At 43.2% G+C, this 26040-nt stretch overlaps 1 protein-coding gene across 1 annotated transcript in view; it reads left to right on the forward strand.

Annotated features, from left to right (window-relative positions):
* The window catches only part of MTMR3 (myotubularin related protein 3), a 78185-nt gene that overhangs the window by 43405 nt on the left and 8740 nt on the right, over positions 1-26040 (forward strand). The window contains exons 7-18 of the mRNA XM_010181740.1: positions 1346-1428; positions 3804-3970; positions 7707-7803; positions 9299-9412; positions 15359-15564; positions 15778-15909; positions 16747-16749; positions 18270-18378; positions 19521-19716; positions 21265-21450; positions 22864-23034; positions 25422-25567. Coding sequence (XP_010180042.1) covers positions 1346-1428; positions 3804-3970; positions 7707-7803; positions 9299-9412; positions 15359-15564; positions 15778-15909; positions 16747-16749; positions 18270-18378; positions 19521-19716; positions 21265-21450; positions 22864-23034; positions 25422-25567 — 1610 coding nt within the window. The remainder of the gene's footprint in view (positions 1-1345; positions 1429-3803; positions 3971-7706; positions 7804-9298; positions 9413-15358; positions 15565-15777; positions 15910-16746; positions 16750-18269; positions 18379-19520; positions 19717-21264; positions 21451-22863; positions 23035-25421; positions 25568-26040) is intronic.

The following is a 26040-nucleotide window of genomic DNA, read 5'->3' on the forward strand; positions in this document are numbered from 1 at the left end:
AGAGGACTGCACCTCTTGACTTTTGAGCTGGCAAGGTGCAGCTGCGAGCTGTGTGCCTGCCATCCCGAGAGACGTGAGAGTTTTGGTCACTCCTGGCACAGCGTTTACCTTTAGCTTTCTCTAGGCATCTTCATGCTCCACGTAAGTTTTCTTGTGGTGCGTATTTCTGAGACATCCCTTTCCATCGCCTACTGATTTAGTCCCATTTCATTTTTTCACTCCACTGAACTCGGGTACTTTCTAAGCTTTGTTGTGCCCGAGTAGAAGCTGTCTTGATTCCTCACTGCAGATCCTTGATTGGAGGTGACCTGGGAGGACTTGCCCAGAGTCGTAAGGAAAGGCACTGGCAAAATGTGGTCTGACAGCCACGTGTTGTGAGCCCCAGAGCAGGACGTACAGTGATGGATCATCTCTGATGCCATAGAAGATAATCCAGTATTTGAGTGTTTCTCCGGGAGCCTTTGTATTGAAGGATTTTGGTGGCAGAAGGTTTTGCTGCCTTGTGTAATGTCCATTACAATCTCATAATTCAGTTTAGCACTTCATGTTTGTTATAGGTATCAGCTCAGTTACCTGTTTGGAATTTAGACAGCTACGCACGAGATCGTTGAGCACGAACTTTTGTTCATTTAAGACAATAATGTGCGTTTGCCTGTCTCAAGTAAAGGTCCAAAAATATTAATGAAAACCAATATTTTAGTCTTGTGATGCCTTCTTATCTTTAAAGGTACTTGCCTGTGCTTACATGTTTTGCTTGACCAAGCTTCTGCTAGTTACCTGTGCCATAAAATATAAGTGGGTATAACACCACCTTTAAAAATCAGTGATTCAGCTTTATTACTCTAGATATGGCTGCTTTGATCTGAACAGGCCAGGTGGTTTTTCCTGAAGAGGCAGTACGGGATATTTCCATACAGCAAGCATGTAGACTGCAGCAGTCTGTCTAGGGGGCTCTTGCTTAGCAGTTCATTTCTGACACCAACAGCTAAAACTGTATTCCCAGTGTCCCCAAATCTGGACCTGTAAGAGGGGAAGGTGCTTCCATGGGAGAGGAGTATGTGGGTTTCTGCTGCTTTTTCTGCCTTCACATTTGTCACTGGTGCTGCAGACTTCTCAACTGGCTTCATGTGAGCCCTAAAGGATTTTGGACTTTTCAGCAATGGAGCTGAAGCTGCTGATACGTGGTACCATACTTCAGAGCTGTTGGAGTAGTTATCCTTCATTTCCTTTGTTTTTCTCTCTCTCTTTTAGACTCCACGTAGTCCTGTAATAAATCCTCGAGATATGCAGAGAAATTCCTGTTAACGCTGTTTGAAATAAAATGATGCCATGTTTTTATTTGCAGGTTCCACTGCAGCTTATAGAAAGTGTGGAGTGCCGTGACATATTTCAACTGCATTTGACATGCAAAGACTGCAAGGTTCTAAGGTATGGATGGGCTGAGTGTTGACCGCTGTGTAACTTTGCTTTCCTCGTGCTGTGGACAGTGGTGACGTTTTAAGGAAATGGTTTTTCTTACTTAGTGGACTTGCTTTCCCTCAAAAGATTTTCTATTGTCCAATTTTGCATATGGGAGCTGGGCACTTTTGTGAAGAGGATGGGAGCAAGATGGTCTGTGGTTTTTGCTTGCTGTAATGCAGTATAGCAGAAACCTTGGTGTGAGCCTAAGCGTCTGATCTTGATTTTATTCTGAAATTAATTCTAGTCTCACTGTGATTTCCCTACCTTACAATCAGCTATAACGTGTTGCTTCAATTAGTTGTAAGATAAAACTACCGATACACTTACTGAAAAGTGTTTACTCAAGATGTGGGGTTTGGAGGGTTGAGATACGGGCTTGTGCAGTTCTGTGTGGAACCTTCGGTCTGAGTGGTGTCACCCCCTGCGTTTTTAAGGGCTGTGAGGGTGCAGCTGCTGTCCTTAAGCCATAGTAGCCTGTTGGGAAAGAAAGAGAGTGAGGGAATAAGGTGAAGGCAGGTCTGCAGCCACTCGGTAACCCCGTAAAGCAGCTAGCATCACGTAGAAGGGAGGGTTTATTTCTGTCTGTCCTTCAGCAGATTTCAGAGTCTGCCCCAGGAGTCTCTGAGCTCCCGAGCCTGAGCTACAGCTATTTCCTACTTTTCTGCTGCAGAAATTAATTTTGATCTATAAACTTTAATTAACAAGAAAGGAACATTTCTTTCTGATTAAATGTTTGCTGGCAGTACCTTCTGTATAATGAAATGAGCCCGAGTCATGTCTGAGCACTCAGAATGTTTAACAGGCCAGCCACTTCCCGAAATGCTGTATTTTGATGAGGACTGATTTTACTTTAGAAGTAATATTTAGTTTAATTTGAATTAAATATTTCACTTCCTCTTAACTTGTAGCTCTTGACATTTAAGAAGTCACCCTTCCTCTCTACATTAATTTGTTATTTCTCTTCAATTGTAGAATGAATACAAATTATTTGTGTTTATGCGCTTCCTTATGAATTTCCCTTCAAAGCTGCGTCTCCAGGCATCAGTACTTGGTGACACTGACTGTTGGAAGATCCTGAAGTATGGGGCTGAGGTGCCAGATTTAGAACATGTTCATGTTCTGTTTCATGAACAAAGTAGTTTGTGTTCTGAATAATAGGGCTCAAGTGAAGATAAGTACTTGTTATTTGCAACACTCACTTTAGAAGACTTCAGAAAGGAAATGGGGTCTTTAGGGTGAGATGCATCTTGTCTCACTATGGATATTTAGTAGAGAATTATCCAGGCTAAGCTGGGAGTCTCAGCTTGCTTTACTGTCAGTGGTTGGAAATAAACACCTCAAGGCTGCAGTTCCTCGCAGCTATTTAGACACGTTTCATGAGTTGAACATGAATTTTTCCTTCCACTGACTGACTTTTAGCTATTCGCAGGTAGGGATAATAAATCCTGCCCTTAGAGAATGCAGGTGCTGTCATTACCCATGAATGCAGCAGAACACAGACTGAGCTGAGTGTAAATACTTGGTGAATATTTTATAACTATAAAATCTTGAAGAAATCTGTCAGAGCAAAATAAATCACTGATCTTATTTCCAGCCTTTTAGTGTAAAGGCTCCAGGAGTCCTCTTTGAAAAGACAAGCTAATGTAATTTTAATATACTGCTTTGAAGACTGGTTTCTCCTGTGCAGGGAACGTTCTTGCTCGTTGTTGTCAATCTGTAATGTTGAGCAAAGCTCAGTTTCAAAAACTTTTTGCTTCCCACCAAGGCCAGGAAAGAGAATCTCAGCATGTAAGGGGAATCGTGTAAGATTTCAGATACTGGAGCTCATAAAGTATATCAGTAATAACAAAACAGATTAGTCAAATGGGTATTTCTCCTGTGTCTGATGACAAATGAGTTCTTGTTTACGGGAATTTGATGCATATGTAATGTATGTGATGGTTTTCTGAGTTTCCCTCCGAGACCAGCAGTCAGTGAGGCGCTGTAATCTTGGATCGTGTGGACTCAGTGATGTTGTCCTTGCTTTTATAGTAAACTTGGGAGTAAATGTCCCCTCATTCACGACTAGTAGGACATACCGCTGCTTTATTCGCAGTCACAGAACATTGCTTTCCTTCTTACGGTTCATTTTGACTTCATAAGTGTGTATTTCTTTACTAATTAATACCCAAAGGTTTCATTTTTACTCTCTATTAGCATGTGCATAGAAGCAGAATTAACGTAGCAATAAGGTGTTGGTTCTCACTTTGTGGTTTCACGGAGGTTTTCACAGTCAGTCTGTCAGCTCTAAGTCCGGCATCTTCTACTGAAAATTAATAGAGAAATGTTTGTTTCTGGGACAGGTGTCAGTTTTCTACTTTTGAGCAGTGTCAGGACTGGCTTAAGCGACTGAACAACGCCATCCGCCCCCCGTCGAAGATAGAAGACCTGTTCTCCTTTGCCTATCACGCGTGGTGCATGGAGGTGTACGCTAGTGAAAAGGAGCAGCACGGGGACTTGTGTCGGCCAGGTATGTGGACAGATGTTTTGGCTGGGAGCTGCCTGTTTGCTGAAACTCGCAACTCTCAAAGAAAGTTCTAAACAAAATCAATCTGTGCTGTTGTAAATTTAACCATGTGAGTTCTTGCACATCTTTGCTTACAGCAAGGTGTCTTTTCGTGTCTTGCATGTCTGCTGTGCAGTCTGAGTTTTGCTCTGTCTGGACAAAGCAGAGATGTGCTCCTGCCATAGCTACTTTGGGATCAATGTGCAAAGGAGAACCTGAATATCCTGGGGAAATTATTGTGGTGGGTTTGATTCAGTCAGTCATGTATAACACTAATGCTGTTTTGTTCACCATGGCACCAGCTTTCAATCTAAACCACTTCGTATTGATTGTGTCCACATTTTTGTGATTGCCCAGAACAGCAGTCTTCAGCATGAGTGCTGAGGAGCAGGAGTTGAATGAGAAGGAAGTCCTGAGCTGTTCTGAGGTTCATTAACAGCTGCAAGGCAGCGACCTATTTTAGTGAAATGTTGTCCTTGATGGAAAGCTTTAGAAGCCCACAAGTAAATAACAGCTAAAAATTGGGTCGCTGGTGGTTGAATAGAAGGACATCTGAGCTGCAGGCTTTCTCCAGTCTGAGGCTCCCTTCTCTCACAATTCCCCTATCTGGGAGACGTGTCCCAGTGGTCAGGATAAGTGGTGGTGGTGGGAGCTGGTCTGGGGCTGAGCAAGCACTTCTCAGCTCCTGGACACCCGAGCAGCAGTCAGCAGGTAGCACAGGAGTGGGAGGAGGTGCTCCTGGGTTCCCATTCCTGTTCCTGCTCTGCATACGCTTTGTTAGCAGTTACTGAAAAGGCAAAAAAATCCTCAGAGCAGAATTTTAAACTCAAGTCTTTTTCCTCCTAACTGAATTCAGGATCTGGAAGATGGCAGACGTGGAGATGGCTCGCTAAGTCTCCTTGCAATCCTTTTTTTCCCTCCTCACTGAAACAGACGGGCATCCAGCTAACACTGCGTTAGGATAAGAAGCAGCATTTACCTTTTTAGTAACTTTTAGCAAACAATTTTTTTGTTGTGTGTCTGTCAAATAGTTTTATTTCACGTAACTTTTTCTTCCCTGTAGCTGGCTTGTTTCTGATGGTAGCTATTCTTCTAAGAGTTGAATTCTAGTTGAAATAAATATATGGGAATGTCATTAAAGAAGATAATCCCAAGACTCTGCAATTTATTTTTTTTCACATCAAAGGAGCCAGATATTTGGTAGATCTGGACAAAAACGCTAGATTGCTTCAAAGTCTAGAAGTATCAACTTCTGAAAAGAAAACAGGTTGTCATCAGTGTATGTAAGGGGATATGAAGGATACGAGCTGTGGCTCACAGAGTCAGCTTTTACAGTCAGGCACAAATCCACAAAATGTATAGCTTGTTTTCCTCTGATTTTGAGAGCTGATAGAGATGTTTCAAAAAACGTTATCCATCTTGGCTCAAAATGCCTCTTAAAATAGCAGCATTTCAGAAGGGGTGGACAAAATGTCAAGGCTAGGGTTTCATTTCTCAGAGGAAAATCTTACGATTGCACGACATGCCCAGTAGCTGAGAAAATTAATAGGGAAATCAAACAGAATATTTCATTTTCATGTAGTTTTATGTGTTTCTCTTAAAACTCATTAGCAGTATGCAGCATTGATGGTTGGGGGTAGCTCCAGTATTCTCATTTGCTATCCAGAAAAATCCTTGAGGGTGTGTCACAGGTTTTAATGACCATTTCTCTAAGCAGCTGATAACGAAGCCCATCCTCAGTGCTGCGAGGGCGTGCTGCTGTTCCAGTAAAAGGTTGGGGTTTGTTTTTTTTAAAGTCACTGCTAAGGAAGAACATGAGAGGTGGTTGTCTGGCTGGAATGTGTTGTCACAGTTTCACCTCTGCACTTGACAAAGGATCAAGGGCCTCGTCGCAGAGCTGCCATCTCTGTGAAGCCATCCAGCTTCTGTAAATCAGGACCCCAGCGACTGCTCTGTTTGAGTCAGTGGCTGGAAGAGAATAAATTCAAGCTCCTGCAGTGTTCACGTGAGAAGCTGGAAGTTGTTGGCAAGCTCCCATCTAATTGAGCTGGCGATGGGGAAGGTAGAACAGAACTACAGCACTCGCGTGGTGCTGAGCCTGGCCTTCTGCAGAAAATTCACAGCACGGAGCAGAACTATTTCTTTTTATATGGTGCTGTTGTACCAGTGACGTGATGTAAAGGGAAGAAGTGACCAAGGTCAGGCAGGTCCACAGATTTTACCACCGTGTGCCTTGCAGAGCGAATATTCTCCATGTGCACACAGTGTCATTCTCACATTTTACCTTTCAAAAAGTGTAAGAAAAATAATCTCATTATGCAGATCTCTCGTACTTTGTCCAGGTTGTAAAGCATGTCTGGATTTGCAGAGGACCGTTTTCAGTGTGTAATCTGACCTGTAGGAATGAATAAGACGCAGCTTTTCTTTCACAGTTAATTAAGTCCTGCAGTTAGGCTGCTGTCTTTAGTCTTAATTTACCTGTTTCTCTCTGTTCTGTAATGTCACATAAAAATGTTCAGATGTGCCTTTACATATTTGAGATAAATATGTATCTACATGTATCTTGGGTATTTAAAGAATTTTAAGGGCTTTCTGAAATATATAATGTAATACTTAAAGCATTAATTTTACATAGGGTTTTTTTGCCTCTTGGGTGATGCTCTGCCTCATGATTTAGTGAAATATGTAATGGAAATATATTATACTTAAAGCATTAATTTTTCAACATACTTTTCCTTCCTTTGGGTGATGCTCTGCCTCATGTTTTACTGATGCAGTCATTTAAAGAGATGAGCAATGAACAGACTTTCAGAATAATTTTATCTACTGTTGATCACACATTCATTAAATTTATCACATTTCTTCGCTCTGTGAACCTTGAAATTTTGTTACTCTCTTCTACACGTAAAGCACCTTCCAGTTCTCTAGAATTTCTGTCTACCAGAATAATTTTTTTTATTACTTTTGTATATTTTTTCAATTGTATTTTAATACTTTTTAAAAAGTGTCTGGGCAATGGAAGGAGCTCATTCCAGTTCCTTTATTATATTAATCCAGGAATTCCCGGGGACTTAAGACTGATGTTTGTGTCAATCTTTTATGCGCCTTATCTTTGTATCCCCACATGACTCCTAGAGGAATAATGTCCAGTTTCAAGACTGAAAACTGAGATGCAGGTTAAATCACAGGGCTTGCCTGCAGTCTTACAGGAAGCCTGTGGCTGAAGTTCCACACTACAAGGAGATTGCCCAGGTTGCAGACCACATTGCAGATGTTACCTACAGAGCAGAGCTTCGCGTTCTTCTCGTTGATACAAAATTCTTCTGAACCTCAGAAGAGAAAAACTACAAGTGCATTCCCCCTGCGCCTGCTGATGGAGCTAAATGGCTTTTGCTGATGTGCTTGGTTCTGGTCTGCAGCGTTGTTGTTGCTTACATGAGTTTGCAGAAGCTGGTCACTTTGGAGAAAATGCCCTTCTTGTGCTGCGGCCTTTCTGGAGAGCTGGTCAAGACCAGCAGTGCGAGCCGTGGTTCTCCTCATATGGATTTTCAAAATAGGACTGTGAAATGTAGATGGTGTTTTTCAACTGTTCCTTTTTCTGTCCAGGTTTTAATGAGCACAGTCGTGGTTCTTCTCTATTTTGGACCCTAGGAATCTTCTTCTTTCACATTTATTTTCCCTCTCTGCTTTTTATACCCAGGAGAACATGTAACTTCAAGGTTTAAAAATGAAGTGGAGCGGATGGGTTTTGATATGAACAATGCCTGGAGGATTTCCAACATCAATGAGAAGTACAAGTAAGTTATGTGGGCTGCTGATTCACAGCCAAGTGGCACCTCAAAACGCCAGTTTTGTTAGAACAGATGACTGGAACTTTTTCCAAGTTCTGCAGTTCTGATAAGGGATAATTAGAATTGATTTTTTGTCATTTTATAGAAAAGTTGTGCTTTTGAAGTATTATTTAATATTTTATTAGCTCTCAGAATTTTTGTAGGCATAGAAATACCAGATTTTTATGTGCTTACTGGAGGATTTCTTAGAGAATTAGCATTCTGATGGAAGAAACGAGGAAGCCTTAAATGAGCAAAGAGTGGAGTTTGAACTTTTTAAAAACTTTTTTTGTCTTATTCTCTGTCTTATCTCAGTAAGATAAAAGTTGGTTTGGAAGAATTTAACTTGTAGATCCTGAAAATAAAACACTTTTTGTGGTCCTGATAATGTAGACAAATGTCTTTTCTCTGGCTGCTGGAGCAGAGGAAGGTGTTCTCTGTTCCAGATTTGGTAGGGTGGTGCGTGCTGTCTGCTCCCTAATCCAATTCAGAGCAAACCCAGCAGTAATGCTTTGTAATAAAACCTGTTTCATTGCTCTGTCTTTGCGGGATAGTGACTTGCAGCTGGGTGTTGGTGTCACTGCAAGAAGAATATGTCTTGGTCCCTAAAAATCTAGGGAAGAAAGAATAGCTATGCTTTACTCATTTAATACTGAAGGAAAAAAAAACCCTTTGTCACTTGGAAACAGAATGACACAAACTGCTCCTTTCCTTCTTGTGCCAGCACTTAAAAGCATTTTTTCAGGATGGTTGATACATTTTTCTGCACAGAACGATCTTAGACAAGCACTCAGGTCTGTCACAGTGCAGTAAGTGCATCTCCTGAAGGGGATGGACTGGGGCTGAACTAGTTTGATTCAGCAATATTGCAGTCACTGCTGACTGCTTGCACTGTTCTTGTTGGCAGTCATGACTTCGTTAGTTAAGCTGTGAAGTAGGAAGTGCACCTGGCAGAAGACAGTTCCAGTTCGCCAGTCAAACGTAAGCCGGTACGTTCAGGTTCCTGCCTTCGGCAAGGGTTGATAGCCAGTGTGTTATTTCAGACCTACACATGTTCCTGTCTTGAATCCAGTAGCCCAGGGTGGCTGTGCTGCTGTGTTTTGTGACCCAGAAATCAAGTGGTTAATTCTTCTGGCATGGAGAGATGGGCAGTTCCTTTTCTGTGGTCCAGTTTATTTCAGCAGCTGGAGCTAAAACACACCTGTATATGAATTTCCTGAGAAAATGTCCACTTGAATCTTCTAACTCTGAAATGCGTTTGTGCACCTTGGGGCTCACAGTATTTCTTCTGTATGTGAAGGAGTTTATTAACATGCAATGAAACAGGAATTAACGAAAAGGCAGTTTGCTGAGATAAACAGCTGCCGGGTGGCTTATACCTCTTATTAGTGTGTGTTGTCTGGGATGTGTGTGACTGCTCTGTATCACTTACACTCAACCCTCTGCACCACTTTTCTTACAGACTCTGTGGTAGTTACCCCCAGGAAATCATAGTTCCTGCCTGGATCACGGACAAAGAGCTAGAGAGCGTGGCAAGCTTTCGGTCCTGGAAGCGTATCCCTGCTGTTGTGTACAGGTGAGGCTCTTGCAGCTGGAACAGCTCTCCCCAGGCTGTAGATGGGGTGTTCTAGCAAATAAAAGTTGCAAAAGGTGTAACTGGGAATCTTGGCTTATAATGAAAAGTGTTCAGGCTCTTCTGGACCCCAGGTATCCCCTCACTGCACCTGACAGGCTTTAACAAAAGTGTTGAAAGTATTTTAAAATACTACTTTTAGAATTTAGTCAAAGTAGAGAGAGGTCTGGCTTGTATCTGGCTGTATTTTTGCATGTGTAACAGGATTTGAGGGATGTGACGTGAAGGCTCAGGACTGGGAGAACAGAACCCTGGAACAAAACACACACAGCTCTAAGGGTTTAGCTGCCAAACGAGGGTGACAGGGCCCAACATGCAGGAGAAAACCTGCAGACCTGTATTAACTGCCAGCAAAGGACGACCTGTTAGACCTGATAGCTTGGGGTCCTCGTGTCTGCATTTGCTGCTTATGTATGTATTGTTTTATAGCTGTTCAAAACTCCAAGACTCTGTGAGACAGCAACACGTAGTGGCTCTTGTCAAGCTGTAAATGAGGTTAAGACAGACTTACTACATATTCACTCAGTGAGAATAATGGTTTGTGTCTTTTCATTCCAAACTTATATTGTAGGGGCATTGCCGGCAAGTTGTTCCTAGGGCAGTCACCTCAGGAAAGTGAAAAAAAAGTAAGATGAAGACATCAGCACAGCTGAAGAAATAATAAGAAATAATAAATGATAATAAACAGCATCTCTGGCAATGCACTCCTTTCGTTTTTCTCCGATTCTCACCTTCTCTACTCAGACTGCAGTATAAGAAAGGACAAATGGCAGAATTATTTAAGGAAGATATAAAAGTCAAATTACAAACGAATGTGTGTGTTAGCCCTATCTACATATTTCAGATAGTTTTAATAAGGCAGTCTCTTCCTTAGACTGAGTTCAGCAATTCTTCCTAACAAAATTGCTCTTCTGAGATACTGTTTTTTGACAGATTCTTTAGTAAGAAATATATTTCAGCACCTGGTTTGGTTTTGGTTTTTTTTCCCCTCACATATTCTCAGAACCCATTATTTAATACCTTGGCCATTTTCGGGTGTAGTTATATCCTCCCATAAATGTTTAAAATCCCTTTAAAAATCAGATGGCAAAGGATTAAAAAGATAATGAATACTGATAATTCCATTAAGTCTGCCCAGCCACCCATTCCTTCTCAACAGACAAAGGAAAAGCTGTTCTCCGAGGGGCAAGCTGAATTCAGAGGTCAGTTTGACAAGTTCATACAGCCTGGGTTGGAGGAGCAGGTGAATAAGAGTTAAGAGCATGCCAGCAAACATCATTTACCTAGCTTAAGAGTTCTGTGAAAGAAGAACAAATTAGCTTGTGGCAGCAGACCATTATCTTGAAATCCTCCAGGCTTTTCTCCTTTTTCTTCCAAATAATAAAGGGCTTGGCTTAGTCTCTTTCTGAATGTTAAGGAATTGCTCCATCCTCTGTTCAGCTCTGTGAGGGGGGGAAAAAGGCATTCCAGCATATGCTGATTTTGTAAGACTTAGGGTATTTTATTATTATGGTAGTGCATATAAGTTTGGATATTTTTTATATATATATGTGTGTGTGTGTGTGTATAAAAGAGAATAGTGTTTATATAGAGTTTGTGTTCAGCTTTGAACACCGCCTTTCCAGCCACCTTGTGCCTTGTGTGCAGCTGTCACGTAGCTGGGGGATACCTCACCTGCAGGGCCCCTTAAAACAGCGAAGCATCCCCCCTCCTTTCACTGCTGTACAAGAGAAAAAGAAAGAACTCGCTCTGTTTGCATTCTTGGGTTCAGCTGCATTTTGGGGTATTTATGGGAGAGCGGTTTAAATGTTCACAAAAAACCCTCATAGACTGAAACTGTTTGAACCCCAGCATTCATTTTTCTGCAGTTCTGGTGAGACGAAGCATGTTAAATTACTACATAGCTTTTCATTTGTAATCTTAAAATCAGTGAGAGGAAAGATTCTCTTTTTTGATTTCTTTCTTCCTTATCTCAATAGTAATAGATTCTTTCAAGACACCCAGTTCATCATTCTGCCCTCTAACAGCACTCACATCAACTGGTGCTCGATGGTCCGTATGATTGGAAATCCGTGTGTAGTTTTCTCTCTATATATGTTAACATAAAAATAGCTTTTTTCCTAACTTTTGGAGGAACAAGTGACAGAAGCCCATTCAGCATTTGTTATCTGTTGCAGCTGATTTGGGGACTGTTGGTTTCATTATTGATCGTGTTTTTTAAAACTGGTCTTTTTGCTTTACCTCAGGGGGAGAAAAAATAGTAACGATTGTTTTGAAATTCATCCAAGAACTTGTCTGAGATACTTCCCAAAACCCTGGGACAGAGACACAGACACTTGGCAACTAAACCTCGGTGTCTGTTGTAAAGCACTGGAGAGCCTTGCAGTGCGTCTGGGCTGAATTCAGAGGCAAGCTTCAAAAATACTGAGCTGAGCCTGGATTGTCAGGAGCGTTGCTGCTGTCTTACGATCGCATTTCTAGAAGAATCTCACACCCAGCTTCTGCTGGCTTTTCTGTGTTTCCAGTTTTTGAAAGTCTAGGCACATGGTTACGAAGAGAAGTCTGGCCTGTGAGGTGGTTTTTGTGGCGTATCTGTTTTGGTCCCTGAAAATCAAGGTGAGGGAGCAGCTCTTTTGGCTGTTGTGGAAAGACTGTAGAGAGGACTTCGTATATTGGAAGCAGTGTCCTAAACTAATGAGAACCTACTTGGAAATCAGCTGTATTGAAGGTGTCCTTTTGTCTCTGCTGGAAGTGATTACCTGTGTGGGCAACATTTCTGCCAGCACAGGCAGCCAAGGTGAACAGAAAACTGCCGAGTACCCGCCTTGCTGAATTACATTTGAATTGCAGCAGTTCATTTCAGTTGCAAGTGCTAGTAGTGAAGTAATGCTGTGGAGGGGGCTGTTTGAGCCTTTGTTAGTCCTCCTGCTCTTTGGAGTTACAAGGACGCAGTGGATTTATTGTTGTACTCAAAAGGTTGCTTGAACACAAGGAAGATTAAGTCCGTGCAGGGGTGTGCCGTACATCATACTCTTACACAACGCTTTATAAAGGGCTGTGAAGTTACTTAATGGTGATTTACTGCTTAGTTTCTGCAAGGAGGCTGCATGCTGGGTTGTCTCTAGAGAGGAAGTTCACAGCAGAGGGTTTGTTTTAAGTTCTTGAAGTCTTTTTTAGGCTGTTGAGATGTGAGTGACACAATCTTATGCCCAGCTCTATCTCTAGATTAAACTGTTTGCTATTTTTTGTTCCTGTGGCCAGTCCAGTTGGAATGAGTGAGATTCCTCAGACCTCCAGCACTACCAGAAATGTAATTGTTTGCTGGTTTCTGCTGGTACAGCTGAACATTGCGTATTTGTGCGGGCTTAGGAGTGTTATGGCTTCACAGCTATCGATGAACTCAACGTTTGGCCTGATGACTCTTTATTATTTGTGGTATAAATGGGAGGTAAGAACCTGGAAATGAAAATATAACTGTTTATGAAGCTATGAAAATTATTCCACAGGCAGGTAGTAATGAAATCTGGGAGAACATATGGAAAAATAAATGAGCTTATCTGAGTGTTGACAAGAGATTTCTTACATGTATAATGTTTTATTTTCTTTTGCTATTTGTGCAAGCGTAGCAGGGAACTGTGTGGCCTTTCAGTGATTGGCACACATTTTTTTCTGAACTAATTTGATAGCAGTAGAGCTGTTTCTGAAAGGCTATTCATTTCAGCAGAAATATGTTTTCCTTTGCATGCTGTCAGCTGGCACCCAGTGTAAGTGCTGTGGCACTCGGGTTGCTTTTCCTTTGCTTCAGTTGATGCTGTGTGTCAGTTGCTTCCTCTCAGTGAAGGAATTTTATATGAAACTATTACAAAAGAGCTATGAAACATTCTTAAAACACTGTATCACAACCTGTTTTTCCATTGAAGTTTCTGTGACAAGGAGCCTCAACCCAATGTAGGCGTCGCTTTTGGACGCATGGCAGGAGGTGGCCGCTGCCGTGCCCTGCAGTGGCTCTGCAGAGGGGGAGCTGCTCAGCGCTGACAACAAATTATAAAGCAGCTTGGCACACCTCTGTAAACATCTATTAGAGTGGTAAGAGATAAAAAAAGAAGTGTAGGTCTGGGTGGGCTTTCTTCCTGTTCAGAGCTGTCCAGATGCACTGTTCAAATTTGCTTAGTGTGAGCTAACCCTTGCTGTTCTGTGCAGTTGCCTTATTAGAGGGAATTAACTCTTGGTTGACACGAAGCTGAGATGGCCAGTTTGTTTATGGAGAGACTCTAAAATCCTTTGCATCAGAACATATGGAACTGTACTTGCCGTGTGCACACTTCATGAGTGCGGGGTTCTGGTGGGACCCCTGATGAAGAACGGCGTTGCCTGGAGTCACCTTGGCTTAAAGGGCTGTATGTCTGCAGGCCACTGAAATAGAGAAGAACAGCATATGGATTAGTGGTAGGATATTTCAGAAGGGACGTGAGGCAGGGAGTAAATGCTTCTAGGTGTTCTGTTCCTCAGCATCATTGACTTGCTGTGTCACCAGAGGGAAACTGTGTCTTGTCTCTGCTTTGACCGGCAGCTCTTGGTGCTGCCAGCTGGGCTTCCCTCGGCCGTGGCTGAGGCCCTCTGCAATTCGGGGTTCTGCTGGTGAAGGTCAGGCAGAACATTGATACTGCCAGATACGAACGCTCCAGTGAACGGGGAATGACATTTCTGTTGGCAGCAGTGGGGTGTGCCAGCATGGAGGCAGTGAGTGAAATTACAGTGACAATGTGTTTCAGTGCTCTCTTTGTAGAATACATTATAGGGGACAGTTTTTAAATCTTTCTCAGAGCGTGCTTGCAAGGATTGGCTGCGTTTTAATTCTTTCAAACCAGTTCTTTGCATAGCACAAGAAGATAGGTTAAATTTAAGAAAATATCTAGTAACTCTTCAGGCATTTAATAAAAAATCCTCTGTCCTTTCTTTGCTATTCCGCAGCAGATGGTCGCTGTGTTCACGTTGGGTCATTCTTCAGTTATCTCACTGACATTTTGTTACAAAATTTCTCTGTATGCCGTTTTTCAGTCCTCTGAAGTTCAAGGGCTTGCAATTATATCACATTTCAGAAGAAAAAATAAAGCTGAAAAGGGGATGGCAGAGCTGCTCCTTTCCACGGGACCAAACTTTAGGGGTGAACTACAGATGTGAAAGGCTCTTTTCCCTTTAGCTGGTGAAACCACACCTAAAATACACTGGCTTCTAGATGTGGTTCTGCTGTGTTTCACAGGCGGTGCCTAGAAATGGATACCATCGGTGTGCAGGAGTGAGGTTTTAGGTTACCATTCGACGTTATCAGACAGAAGACGTGCCAAATTCTGCCAGCGTTTCCTACCAAGACTGTAACATTCTTCTGATTTAATTAATGATATGTTTTGGTTTTTTAAAATCTCATCAAGAAGTGAATCTCCGGTTTTACTCCTGTCTTCTAGCTGTAAAATTAGCATGAGTTAACTTGCACTTTCCTCTTTACTCTGGTATGACAGCAGTAGACCTGGCTACCCAGCAGGTGTTGAATACCTCTTTAATGCCTCATCTGCTCTTCCAAAATGTTCCCCGGCTTTCGCTGGCCAACAGGCAGTAATGATGAGCAAGACAATGCTTTGTTCTCTCTTACTGACCTGGGCTTTGACGTTTACCTCCCAGTGGCTGTGTAGTCACGGTCAGCATTTTGGAGGGAAGCACGTGGAATACGCTGCCACTGAGTCACAGGTTGAGGGTAACTGCTGAACGATGGAGAGGTCCCCGACGGGAATGAAACCACCGGAATGAACCATTGAATTTTTCACGCCCTCTGTGTTTCTCATCCTGATTCTTCAAGTTATGCTCCACTGTTCTTTTTACTCTTTTCTTTTTCAGGCACCAGAGCAATGGAGCAGTTATTTCCCGCTGTGGCCAGCCCGAGGTCAGTTGGTGGGGCTGGAGGAACGCAGATGATGAACACCTTGTCCAGTCTGTAGCCAAAGCTTGTGCCTCAGATTCAAGGTCCAACAGTAACAAATTAATGAATGGAAATTGTTCCAGAGATTTCTCCAATGGAGGGGACCTCTCTGATGTGGAATTTGGTAAGTTTGTCGCGGTTCCTTTTCTGTTAAGGGCAGAACTTTATACAAAAGCATAATCTGATGTATGTACTGTAGCAGTCAGTCCTTTGTATTTAATCAGGCATTCAGGTATGTGCAGTGCCTGTGCACTGTGGGACTTGTGTGAATCGTTGTCGTAAACAATGTCAGAAGTATCCTTTTAGTTACTCAGCAGCAGCGTGTCCTCTTCCCCAGATTCGTCCATCTCCAATGCCTCAGGAGCAGAGAGTTTGGCCATACAGCCTCAGAAGCTCTTGATCTTAGACGCACGATCTTACGCAGCAGCTGTGGCAAACAGAGCCAAAGGTGGAGGCTGTGAGTGCCCAGGTAAGTGTTTCTTCTCAGTTTTCTATTAAGTTAATCAAAAGGATTTGCTTAAATGTAATTACACTGATACACTTCAGTGCTGCGTATTTGACAGACTGCATGGATGCAAGTGCTGTTCATCTGTGTGAAAGTCCTGGATCACTGCAGCTATCACACAGCCCTTCAAAAGGACAGGTTTAGCTGTTAATTAAGTCTGTTTCTTAGAGCATAAAACCAGCTGGTAACGGTGTTCAGTAAATGCTGAACTGTGTGGAATTTGCTGATTAGCTTTCCCTGGCTGAGTGAGATATATAAACCAGAGTGAGACAAAGGTGTCCAGTGTGCTAATGTCTAAAAAAACCAACCTGGAACAAACCTGTAAAGCTCACTCACTGCAGAGGGTAATAATGTTCTGGAATGGCTGTGCAGACGACACCTTTGCAGCAATTCTTCTGAAGCTGAAACATTTTTCAGCGTTTGTACCATAACCCAAAGCAACTGCAATCCTGATTCATCTGGCACTTGTAATACCTTTGCAATTATCACTTCCTGTGTTCCTTGGCACTTGTAAATTGTTGGTATTGTAAACAAAATATTATTTTATCGTCACTCTTGAATATGAATGCAGCCTGTTAAAATTCCACGGATGGAGAGTCTGGAAATAAAACTACTGGGCAGAAAAACTACAGATAAGAGAACACAAGCTGTTTTGACCGTATATTCTTGTTTTGGTCTTTGCTGCAATACCTGCACTTTGGTAGGTAGCCATCAGTAAGAAAAGGTGACTATTTCGTTTAACACCTGAGAACAACTAAATCACTCCTCATCAGAACGTGAAATTTCAGCATGGGAAAGCAGAGTATACGGAAAGTTTAACTTTCATATATTGGTTTTTGAATCCTGTATAGAACATTTCCAAACAGCTTGCTGCCTTCAGTAAATTTGACCTGCGTTAAATGCTTCCTTTTTTGATGATAAGTTTTCTCCAGGTATTGCCAACTTTGCTTCATTCTCTGTATAAAAATCTCATGTATGTGGTGCTTTATTTTACATATAATTCAGTAAAAAGACAAAAATTGCTTAAATTGTCTGATGCCGTCAGTCGCTTCTGACTGGAGTTACGTGGTTCATCACTAATGGGATGTTCTGGTTTGAGCCAGAATTTGCTGGGCTGATAAACAGTTAAGAAATCAAATGTATAAAAGCTGTGTAGTGAGGTGGGGATCGGTCCCTTCTCCCAGGTAACCACTGATGGGATGAGAGGAAATGGCCTCAGGTGGCACCAGGGCAGGTTTAGATTGGACATTAGGAAAAATTTCTTCACCAAAACGGTTGTCAAGCACTGGAGCAGGCTGCCTGGGCAAGTGGTGGAGTCACCATCCCTGCAAGGATTGAAAGGTGGGGAGATGTGGCTCTTAGGGACATGGTTTAGTGGTGAGGTTGGCAGTGGTAGGTTAATGGTTGAACTCGATCATCTTGAAAGTCTTTTCCAACCTAAGCGATCCTGTGACCCTGTGCTCTGTTAAAAGACCACAGCATTTTCTTGTGCTCAACATCCCCTATTCTGAATCCTGACTAATTTTTTTTCCTGTTGTGGAATAGCTATCGTGTCATCGCTTTTGTTGCAGACAGAAGCATCAGGACAGAGGAAAACGAAATCTAGGACAGACCATCCCATTTGGTATTTTCACCTTCCTGGGTGATCCCCCTGGCTAGAGGACTCTGTATGGCCCTGCCTCCCCAGCAGAGCAGAGTTGCACGAGTTCATCCATAGCCACATCTGAAGGCAGGCTCAGTAATTCTGTCCATCTCCTGTTGTCCTGAGCTTTGAGTATTTCTCGTGTGTGTGAGAAAATCCTCACGATAGGAAAACTCGGAATAAAGCCGTGAATGAAGCAACCGTGCAGCCCTTTTGGGTGGTTAGGAAATGGAATCTGTAACTTGTATGAAAAGGTAAACTAGCTTTCCAAATTTAAGAACATCTTTAAATTATCAGTTCAATACTGTTTATGGTTTGCAGTCTCTTACGATATTTCTCAGTCTTTTTAAAAACATTCTGTAACCTCCAGCACGGCCGTATCGCTTTTCCCAGAGGTTTGTGCTCTGCTTTGTTTGTACTCTGTGAAGTGAAGGATTGAAAATAAATACACAAACACTTTGCTAACTCTTTCCTGTTTTGCCGTGCTGTGTTGTAACGTCTGGAATAGCTTCCCAGCTCCCAGTACTGGTTTTTTCTTGCAGAGTATTTGTAAACAGGTTATTTCATCTGCTCACTGCAGGAGTCATTTGATTTTCTTTTTTTTTTATATGAAAAAGCTTCTTTTAGAAACTGAACTTAGTGCAGTTTTTAGTTTCTTCCCTCTTTCTCACTATTTCCCTACATTATCCAAACTGTGAGGTCGTGTTCATGGGGATGGCAAACATTCATTCTATCCGGAAGAGCTTTCAGTCGCTGCGTTTGCTCTGCACGCAAATGCCAGATCCAGGAAAGTAAGTGGATCTTTGGTGGGTTTGGGCCTTTGCTGACAGGTTTCTGCAACTGCATTCTTTTGCTGCTGCTTTGTAAACTGAAATTCAATGGTTTTTCTCTTGTTGACTTTCCCGTCTAATAATGCCAAGCTATATTTTTTCACTGCCATGGAATCTGAGCTAAAGGAAGTCATTGGTTTGTTATCATTGAAGTGAACCTGGTAAATGGTATCTTGGATTATAATGTAGCCTTGAATAAAAAAAATATTTTTAATCACTATATTCTATATAATAAACATTATTATGTCATGAAAAAGAAAGTTATTCCTTTCAGGTGGGCTTCTAAGTGCTAGCACTTAGGCTCATCTGCTATTCTGGGATTTCTAATCTTCATAGCTTGGTTCTCCTTCAGAAGATTCTTGTGGTGGTGCATGTACTTCATGCGTTTACAGTGTCAATTCTGGAGACGTATTTCATGCCCTCCTGTGCTGTGGAGTAACTGGCTTCTCGTGGCCCAGCAGCCCAGGAGTTTCTGCGGTTGGGTCTTCACTGGGACACTGGTTGCACCAGTCCTGTTTCAAATTTGCCACTAAGTCATGGTTTCACAACAGATCCAGAGTGGCCACCCTTACTAAACTGGATGTGCAGATCTTCATGGAGTAGAGATTCTTAAGATACCTACAGCGTACCTTGTAAAGCCTGGGAATCGTTGTGATATGGGAGATTTCAGAGGCACCTCGGGTTCCCACCCTCTCACTGAAGCACAGAGTGGTCAGGGGTGTATGGCAGAGTCCCGAGGTACTGGGACTGCTGGGAAATCGGAACCCTCGGCTCGGAGGACGGGAGACAGCACAGACTGCTGAGAGTCACGATGACCCAGTAGTGCTGACATTGTCCACCGCTGGTGGCGTCTTGTCCAGGAAAACGTTACAGACTCTTGCAAGTCCTGTGTAGCAAAGCGCACGCCAGAGGCTGGCTCTTCCTCAGGTGGACTGCATGGGTTTGTTTCCTACAAATCTGGGAAAGTGCTAACGAAAAACATTCAAGAACGACATTCACAGCTTATTAAGAATAGGAGCTTTGACTTGATAAATTTGAAGATGACCTTTATGCTTTAAAGCATTTTAAAAGAGCAAAAACTGTCTTCCCTTGTTTCCCTCTAGTTGGTTATCAGCTCTGGAGAGTACCAAATGGCTGCAGCACTTATCTGTGCTTCTGAAATCTGCGCTTCTCGTAGTTCATGCCGTGGACCGAGACCAGCGACCAGTCTTGGTGCACTGCTCTGACGGCTGGGACCGAACCCCTCAGATAGTGGCACTGGCCAAACTGCTGCTAGATCCGTACTACAGGACCACAGAGGTTGGTAAACTGTCTGTTAGTGCCTGAGGTAGCTACTGAGTTTGGGTCCTTTTGTTGAGGAAGTCTGTCTATAAATTATTTCAGTGTTTTCCACTAGAAAAGGCACTAAAGGTATCAGGAGTTTACCAGCAGTAGTCTGCAGATACAGTTACATGTACGTGCAAATACAGCCTGTGATCCAAGAGCAGATTGTATTTGGTGTAACTGCCCCATCATGGTCTGTGCTTCCTCGTGTTTAGCTTAGGAGTGTGTAGTACAAAGTGCAAAGTACTGCCGTTTCTCAGCCAGCTGTTGATATAAACCTTCCTCTTTTCTAGGTTTCCCAACTGTGTGTTTTTCCAGTTTCACATTTCAGTGTCCTCTGTCGCTTAGTTATATTTCTCTTGGTTTTTCAGCCTGAATTGTTCCCCCCACATCACTTTTCAGCATTGTGTGATATATGACGGCTGGACTCCATCTGCCAGCCCACACGCAAGGTGCCTTTCTTGCCTGGCACTGCAGCATGGCTGACCCCTGTACTTCTAAAGCCTTGGACACAGGAGGACCAGGAGTTTAAACTGTAGCAATGCCTTTTGGATTAAATTGTGGAAACTTCCTCAGATCATTTTTCACAAGGGTTCTAGAAGTCGGCATCCATCAGGTCAAAGCACACGGCTCTGTCACTGGCACAGACCCTCCTCCTGGTCGCTCCTAAGAGCACTGTCCTTCCTGTGCAGAGTGCTGTACCCTTTGCCTTTCTCCTTGTCACTGCTGCATCAGAGAAAACCATAAACTGTAGCTGTCTCTGCAAGGATCAGAAATGTTTAGAAAACTGAGTCTCTGGCATTGTCACATTTCAAGCTTTTCAGCTCTCAGCTGTTATTTTTGCTCTGATTACAGCCACTGACTTAATAAGCATCCTCTACAATTTTTCTTTCCACTACGAATCAAAACCCTCCTAACCTGTGATGGGTTTTAGGTGCTGTAAGATGGTGTCACCTTCGGGTGCTCAGCTGGGCACCTTTCCCTTTTTATTTGTGTAAGAAGTCATGCAGCTCGACCTTTAATCACCTTTGTGACTGTGCTACGTTCTGTGTACACAGGCAAGGCCTCTCTCTGAGCATGGATGTCCTGTCATGGATGATTTAAGTTTTATGACAGGCAGATCCTCCTGTCATTCTCAAGAGAGAGCTTTAAAATTTCCTCTCCTGTCCAGATGTTGGCTGCCATGACCCAGAGGGTTTTGATCAAGATGAAGTTCCTGCTCAGACCTCCCTAGCCAGGGTCTTATATTCGGATCTTCCCTGCCTGTCGCTGAGGACTTAACCTGCCTTACTCCCTTTCATGTGGGCTTGGGAATTCATATCTGTCCTAATTTTCATTGTGCAGCATTTCAGAACATGGAGGCATTAGGTGAGGCTGTAAAGATAAGTAATGAGGCCAGTGCTGAAGGGAAATGGGGGTGAGTGAGGACACAGTCATAAGGTGATTCCCATGGGTCCCAGACCATTGTAGAAAACTCAACCAAAGATAAATAAGAACTTTTAATCTGTATTTTCATTTCTGCAGGGTTTCCAGGTGCTAGTGGAGACGGAGTGGCTGGATTTTGGCCACAAGTTTGCAGATCGCTGTGGCCATGGTGAGAATTCGGATGACCTAAATGAGCGCTGCCCGGTGTTTTTACAGTGGCTGGACTGCGTCCATCAGCTCCAGAGGCAGTTCCCTTGCTCTTTCGAGTTTAACGAAGCATTCCTTGTGAGTTGTGGCTTGAGAGATTGCTGTTTTATAGACTGCTTCTAAACCCTACCCAGTACTAACATACTGTCGAGCTCCGAGGGGGTGCTGATGTTCCCATCTGTCTGGGATACGCTGCGGCCAGGTGAAGGAAACGGGAAAACTGCCCAGACACAGCAGACAAAAGTACTTGTATGCTGCATGGCACCTGAGGTCTGTTCGCTCTTAAAGCCAAAGCTGGACCCTTGAGGGCTTCTTTTACATTTTAAAGAAAGAAATAGATGATACGAATGTAATAGTGTCACCTAAGAGGTGCTGAAGTAGCTCCGGTATACTGCATCCAAACAGCATGAGAAAGTCATGGTTACTGGCAGTAAAACATCCCCCAGCTTTGATCTTGTTTTGGGTTGAAGGCTCTCCCTCTAAAGACAACTCCTCCCTTACCTTTGCATTCTGTTTTTCTGCTGAAAATGCATAGGATATATGAGCTGTGTTTATTTTCTTTTGGAGTGGACAGCTCTCCTATTAGAAATTTGCCTGTGATGGTCAAAATCGGTTCTCAGGGCTGGGAAGCAGGCCTCTGGGAAGGTGCAGGCACTGACTGCAGGGCTGGTAATCTGAAGAATAAAAGTGTTTTTGAAGTGTCTGATCCACCAAGAGATTTAAAGCACATTCCTGTGATTGTGGTTAACTTGAATTACCACTCGCCAGCTCAGCCGTGTAACTGAGTCTGTGTAGAGTCCTGGCTTGGCTCAGTTGTGAAATGTTGTAACTGGCTTCACAGCACACTGCTGATCTGCAGGAGCTGAGGGTGAGCGTACCCTGAGCATTCAGGCCTTTTTTTAGAGTAAACTCCTGTCACTTATTAGAGTATTAAACTACTTGTCTTTGTTTAAACACACCTGAATAATCCCGAGAAAGTAATTTATATGCTTAAAGTTAAGTTTGCATTAAACTACTTTGTCAGACTGGGGCCACAGCATGGAGTGAATACTGATCAGGAGGTGTGTGCTGTATGCATTTATACCAGCGTACAGAAATTAACACTTTTCCACACCATTCTTTGCCTTTCTGTGCTGCATTAATGCTTTTAACAGGTATCGTGATTCTTTTCTTTGCCTGTCCTATAGGGCTATGAGTTTGAATCAGCAAGACTTTTATACTTGATAATGAACAATTGTTTTGTCTTTATATTTTGCTTTTTCCTGACTTTTTAGTTATGATTTTAAAAGATTGTGCTATGCTTGAGTTCTTTTGCAGTTAGTTTATAAGGAGGTATGCAAAAAATGCTAAGTGTATTTGTGAATCAGCCGTTAGGAAGGGGCTATATTGCCCTGTGGAGGAAAGGTTTATGGCTTCTTGAGCCTGAATGTTAATTCTCGCGTTAAGCTGATAGCTTCTGCCATATAACAATGTTGGTATTGGTCTGTGCAGGTCAAATTGGTGCAGCACACCTACTCTTGCCTCTTTGGTACATTCCTGTGCAACAATGCGAAAGAGAGAGGAGAAAAACACACTCAGGAACGGACCTGTTCTGTCTGGTCTTTGCTGCGGGCAGCAAACAAAGCCTTCAAAAACCTGCTCTACTCCTCCCAGTCAGAATCTGTATGTATCCTTCATCCCTGCGCGTGGGGAGAGTCCCCCTGGGGGCTCCCAGCTCTAATGTTCTCCGTTGGGTGTACCTTAAGGGAATATCCACGCTTGTAGCAGTGGGACATCGTTACGGCTTAGCTGTCGTCATGAGCACAGCATAGAAACAGGCATTTCCAGAACAGTTAATGAGGGGAGACCTCATTCATGTTTATAAATATTTAAAGGGTGAGTGTCACGAGGATGGAGCCAGGCTCTTCTCGGTGACAAACAGTCTTAGGACAAGGGGTAACGGACACAAACTGGAACACAGGAGGTTCCACTTCAATTGGAGAAGAAACTTCTTCTCAGTGAGGGTGACAGAGCACTGGCCCAGGCTGCCCAGAGAGGTTGTGGAGTCTCCTTCTCTGCAGACATTCAAAACCCGCCTGGACGCCTTCCTGTGCAACCTCATCTGGGTGTTCCTGCTCCGGCAGGGGGATTGGACTGGATGAGCTTTGGAGGTCCCTTCCAATCCCTAACGGTCTGAGATTCTGTGAGTTTACTGAGCTCTCCTCACACTCTGCTCGCTCTGGCGGTTCAAGTCTCGCATCAAGTTTGGTGATATTTGAGGAATGTTGAATGCAACCTCAGAAATGCGTTTTCTGCAACTAAATATTTTGCTTTGGGTTTTTCAGTGTTTGACAAATAGACCTTTCTAGAGAACTAAACTATGTCAGAGGAGTGTCATAAAATTACATACAAAGACACTGTGTCTATATTAATCTTAAATCTAAACAAGCAAAAGTAACTCAGATTATTTAGTATGTCTTTGTTTCTCTTAATACTTTCACGTTGTAGTTCGGCTCCTCTGTAGTAGCAGCTCACTGAAGCTTCTGGGAAGGGCCTTACTCTGTTACCTTTTTGTGTTTGATACAAGGGCATGTAGGGCATTTATGGATGCAGTGTGGTAGACATGAACAACAGTCATCAAATGTCGTCGTGATTAGGACAGCAAAGACCTTATAAATGTTTAAACCCTTTTTGTTTATAGACCTAACTGTAAGGACTGTGCAATGTTTTTGCACATGAGGGATGTGGTTTTTAATTGTTCCTTATTAAAACTTGGCTTAGTAGGAAAGAGCATATGCCTACATTTGTTTTAAGAAGATGAATTTTATATTCACAACAGCCCTCTGTGGCTGGCTGTCTCCCTTGGACACCAGACATGCAGCCTGTGCTCAGACTCTGGTCCCGTTTGTCACAGTGACAGGCAACACCAGAGAGAGCCCTTCAGGACTTTCCAGCCTGGCATTGCCCTCCTAAGAGTGGATGTGGTAGCTGAAAGCGTGAGACACTGCAGATAAATACAGCTTATGAGGACATTAAAGCTGTGGCTGAATCTAAGTTTTCCCTGGAATTACCAGCAGTCTTGCCCAGCAGGAGCTTAGAGCATGCTCGTAAAGTGGGCAGGATGGGCAGGCTCTGTCCTTGGGCTGCCCTTACGTGCTGTATGCGTCTTGTGGTGCAGATGCAGCCTTGGTGACTTGGCCTCTGTTCCCAGTAGCTGCTGCGCTGCAGTGTGCTGAGCTAATCAGGATAATTTGCCTGCAGGTGGGAGTTCTGGTGATTTCCTCTCTTGGATTCATCTTTGTAGTTTTATTTCAGTATTTCAAAGGTGCCTCTGTGATGCAGCCACATCTGTTATAAAACCGTAGTTGTTTAGAGCAGCATCCACCACACCAAGCCACCCCCCGGCCCTCCCTCTGCCCAGTGCCAGCACAACCTGCCTGTTTCTCTGGCATTGCCTGCTTTTCCACAGGAATGCTGCCTGGGCAAACAGTGGGATTGATAGAGTGACCTAAGGTGTTTTTAACTGAGACAGAAATCATATTCCACAGTCAAGGAATCCCTTTTAAGAGCCTCTTCAGCAAAGTATTTCTGCATGTGCTTAATTTTTAACATATGAGTGCTTCCATTAAAGACAGGGTTAGCTTTGATGAATTGAAGCCTGTAGAGGGAGGTTATTAGTTCAGCTCTCAGATGGCATGGTACGATGCAAAGTACAAGGAAATCTCGGCTCCGACAATGGGCCACTGAATTCTTCAGCAGTTTAAATTGCTCAGCAGCGTTATTAAGGTGTAGATTCACACAGAGCACATTGCAGTAACTCATTCATGAGAAGCTGAAAGCCAGCATTGTTATGCCTCTGCCTTCTCTGAAAGAAAAGATAATTATATATCCAAGTGTAGCTGATTAAAAGTGCCATAGCTGCTCGCTGGCCTTCAGAGTCATCTTGAGATCTAGCAAAGCCTCCCAGCTGCAAACCTGAATAATAAAGCACCGAGATCAGATCTGAACCTGTCCGCATCCTGGGAGCAGGCAGTGTGCTGTGTGTGAGCGTTGTGTGTTCTCCCCTGCAGGTGCTGTACCCAGTGTGCCATGTGCGTAATTTAATGCTCTGGAGTGCTGTTTACCTGCCGTGCTCTTCCCCCTCTACGCCTGCTGATGACACCTGTGCCCCGTACCCTGTTCCAGGCTCTAGCCCGGAAGATCAGCCTCTGGGCAGGTGAGCCTAGAGCCCAGAAATCCCATCCCGTAAAGTAAGATCAACAGAGAACATTGTGGGATATAAAGGAGGAGAATACTTGTGGTGGGAGGGAAGTGTTTTTCACAGGCTTGTGTGTGGGACTGTTTGACCTACCCAAAGCAGTCTGCATTACTTCAGTCTTTGAAAGCTGTTAACGTTTCAGAAGTGATAGCATAACACTGAGAACATCAGCAAATAGACTTAAGCTCTGGGCATTACTTATATCCTTGTGGGATATGAGCTTTCATTGGGTGGTCTTGGATTTGAGTTTTTTCTTTGTGGCATAACTGTTGATTTGCTTTTCCGTACAATGATCCTGAGCACGTGTTAATTAGGAGGTGTGACCAGACTGTAAGCATGTGTGCCTTGTGGTAAATGGATTATTCTGGGAATGTTTTGAAGTCCGATTGGACGTATTTTCCTGATGGCAAACAAAGAAAGTACTGGAGCAG

This window comes from Mesitornis unicolor, unplaced genomic scaffold, assembly GCF_000695765.1.
Source record: "Mesitornis unicolor isolate BGI_N332 unplaced genomic scaffold, ASM69576v1 scaffold1833, whole genome shotgun sequence".
Taxonomy (NCBI): Eukaryota; Metazoa; Chordata; class Aves; order Mesitornithiformes; family Mesitornithidae; genus Mesitornis; species Mesitornis unicolor.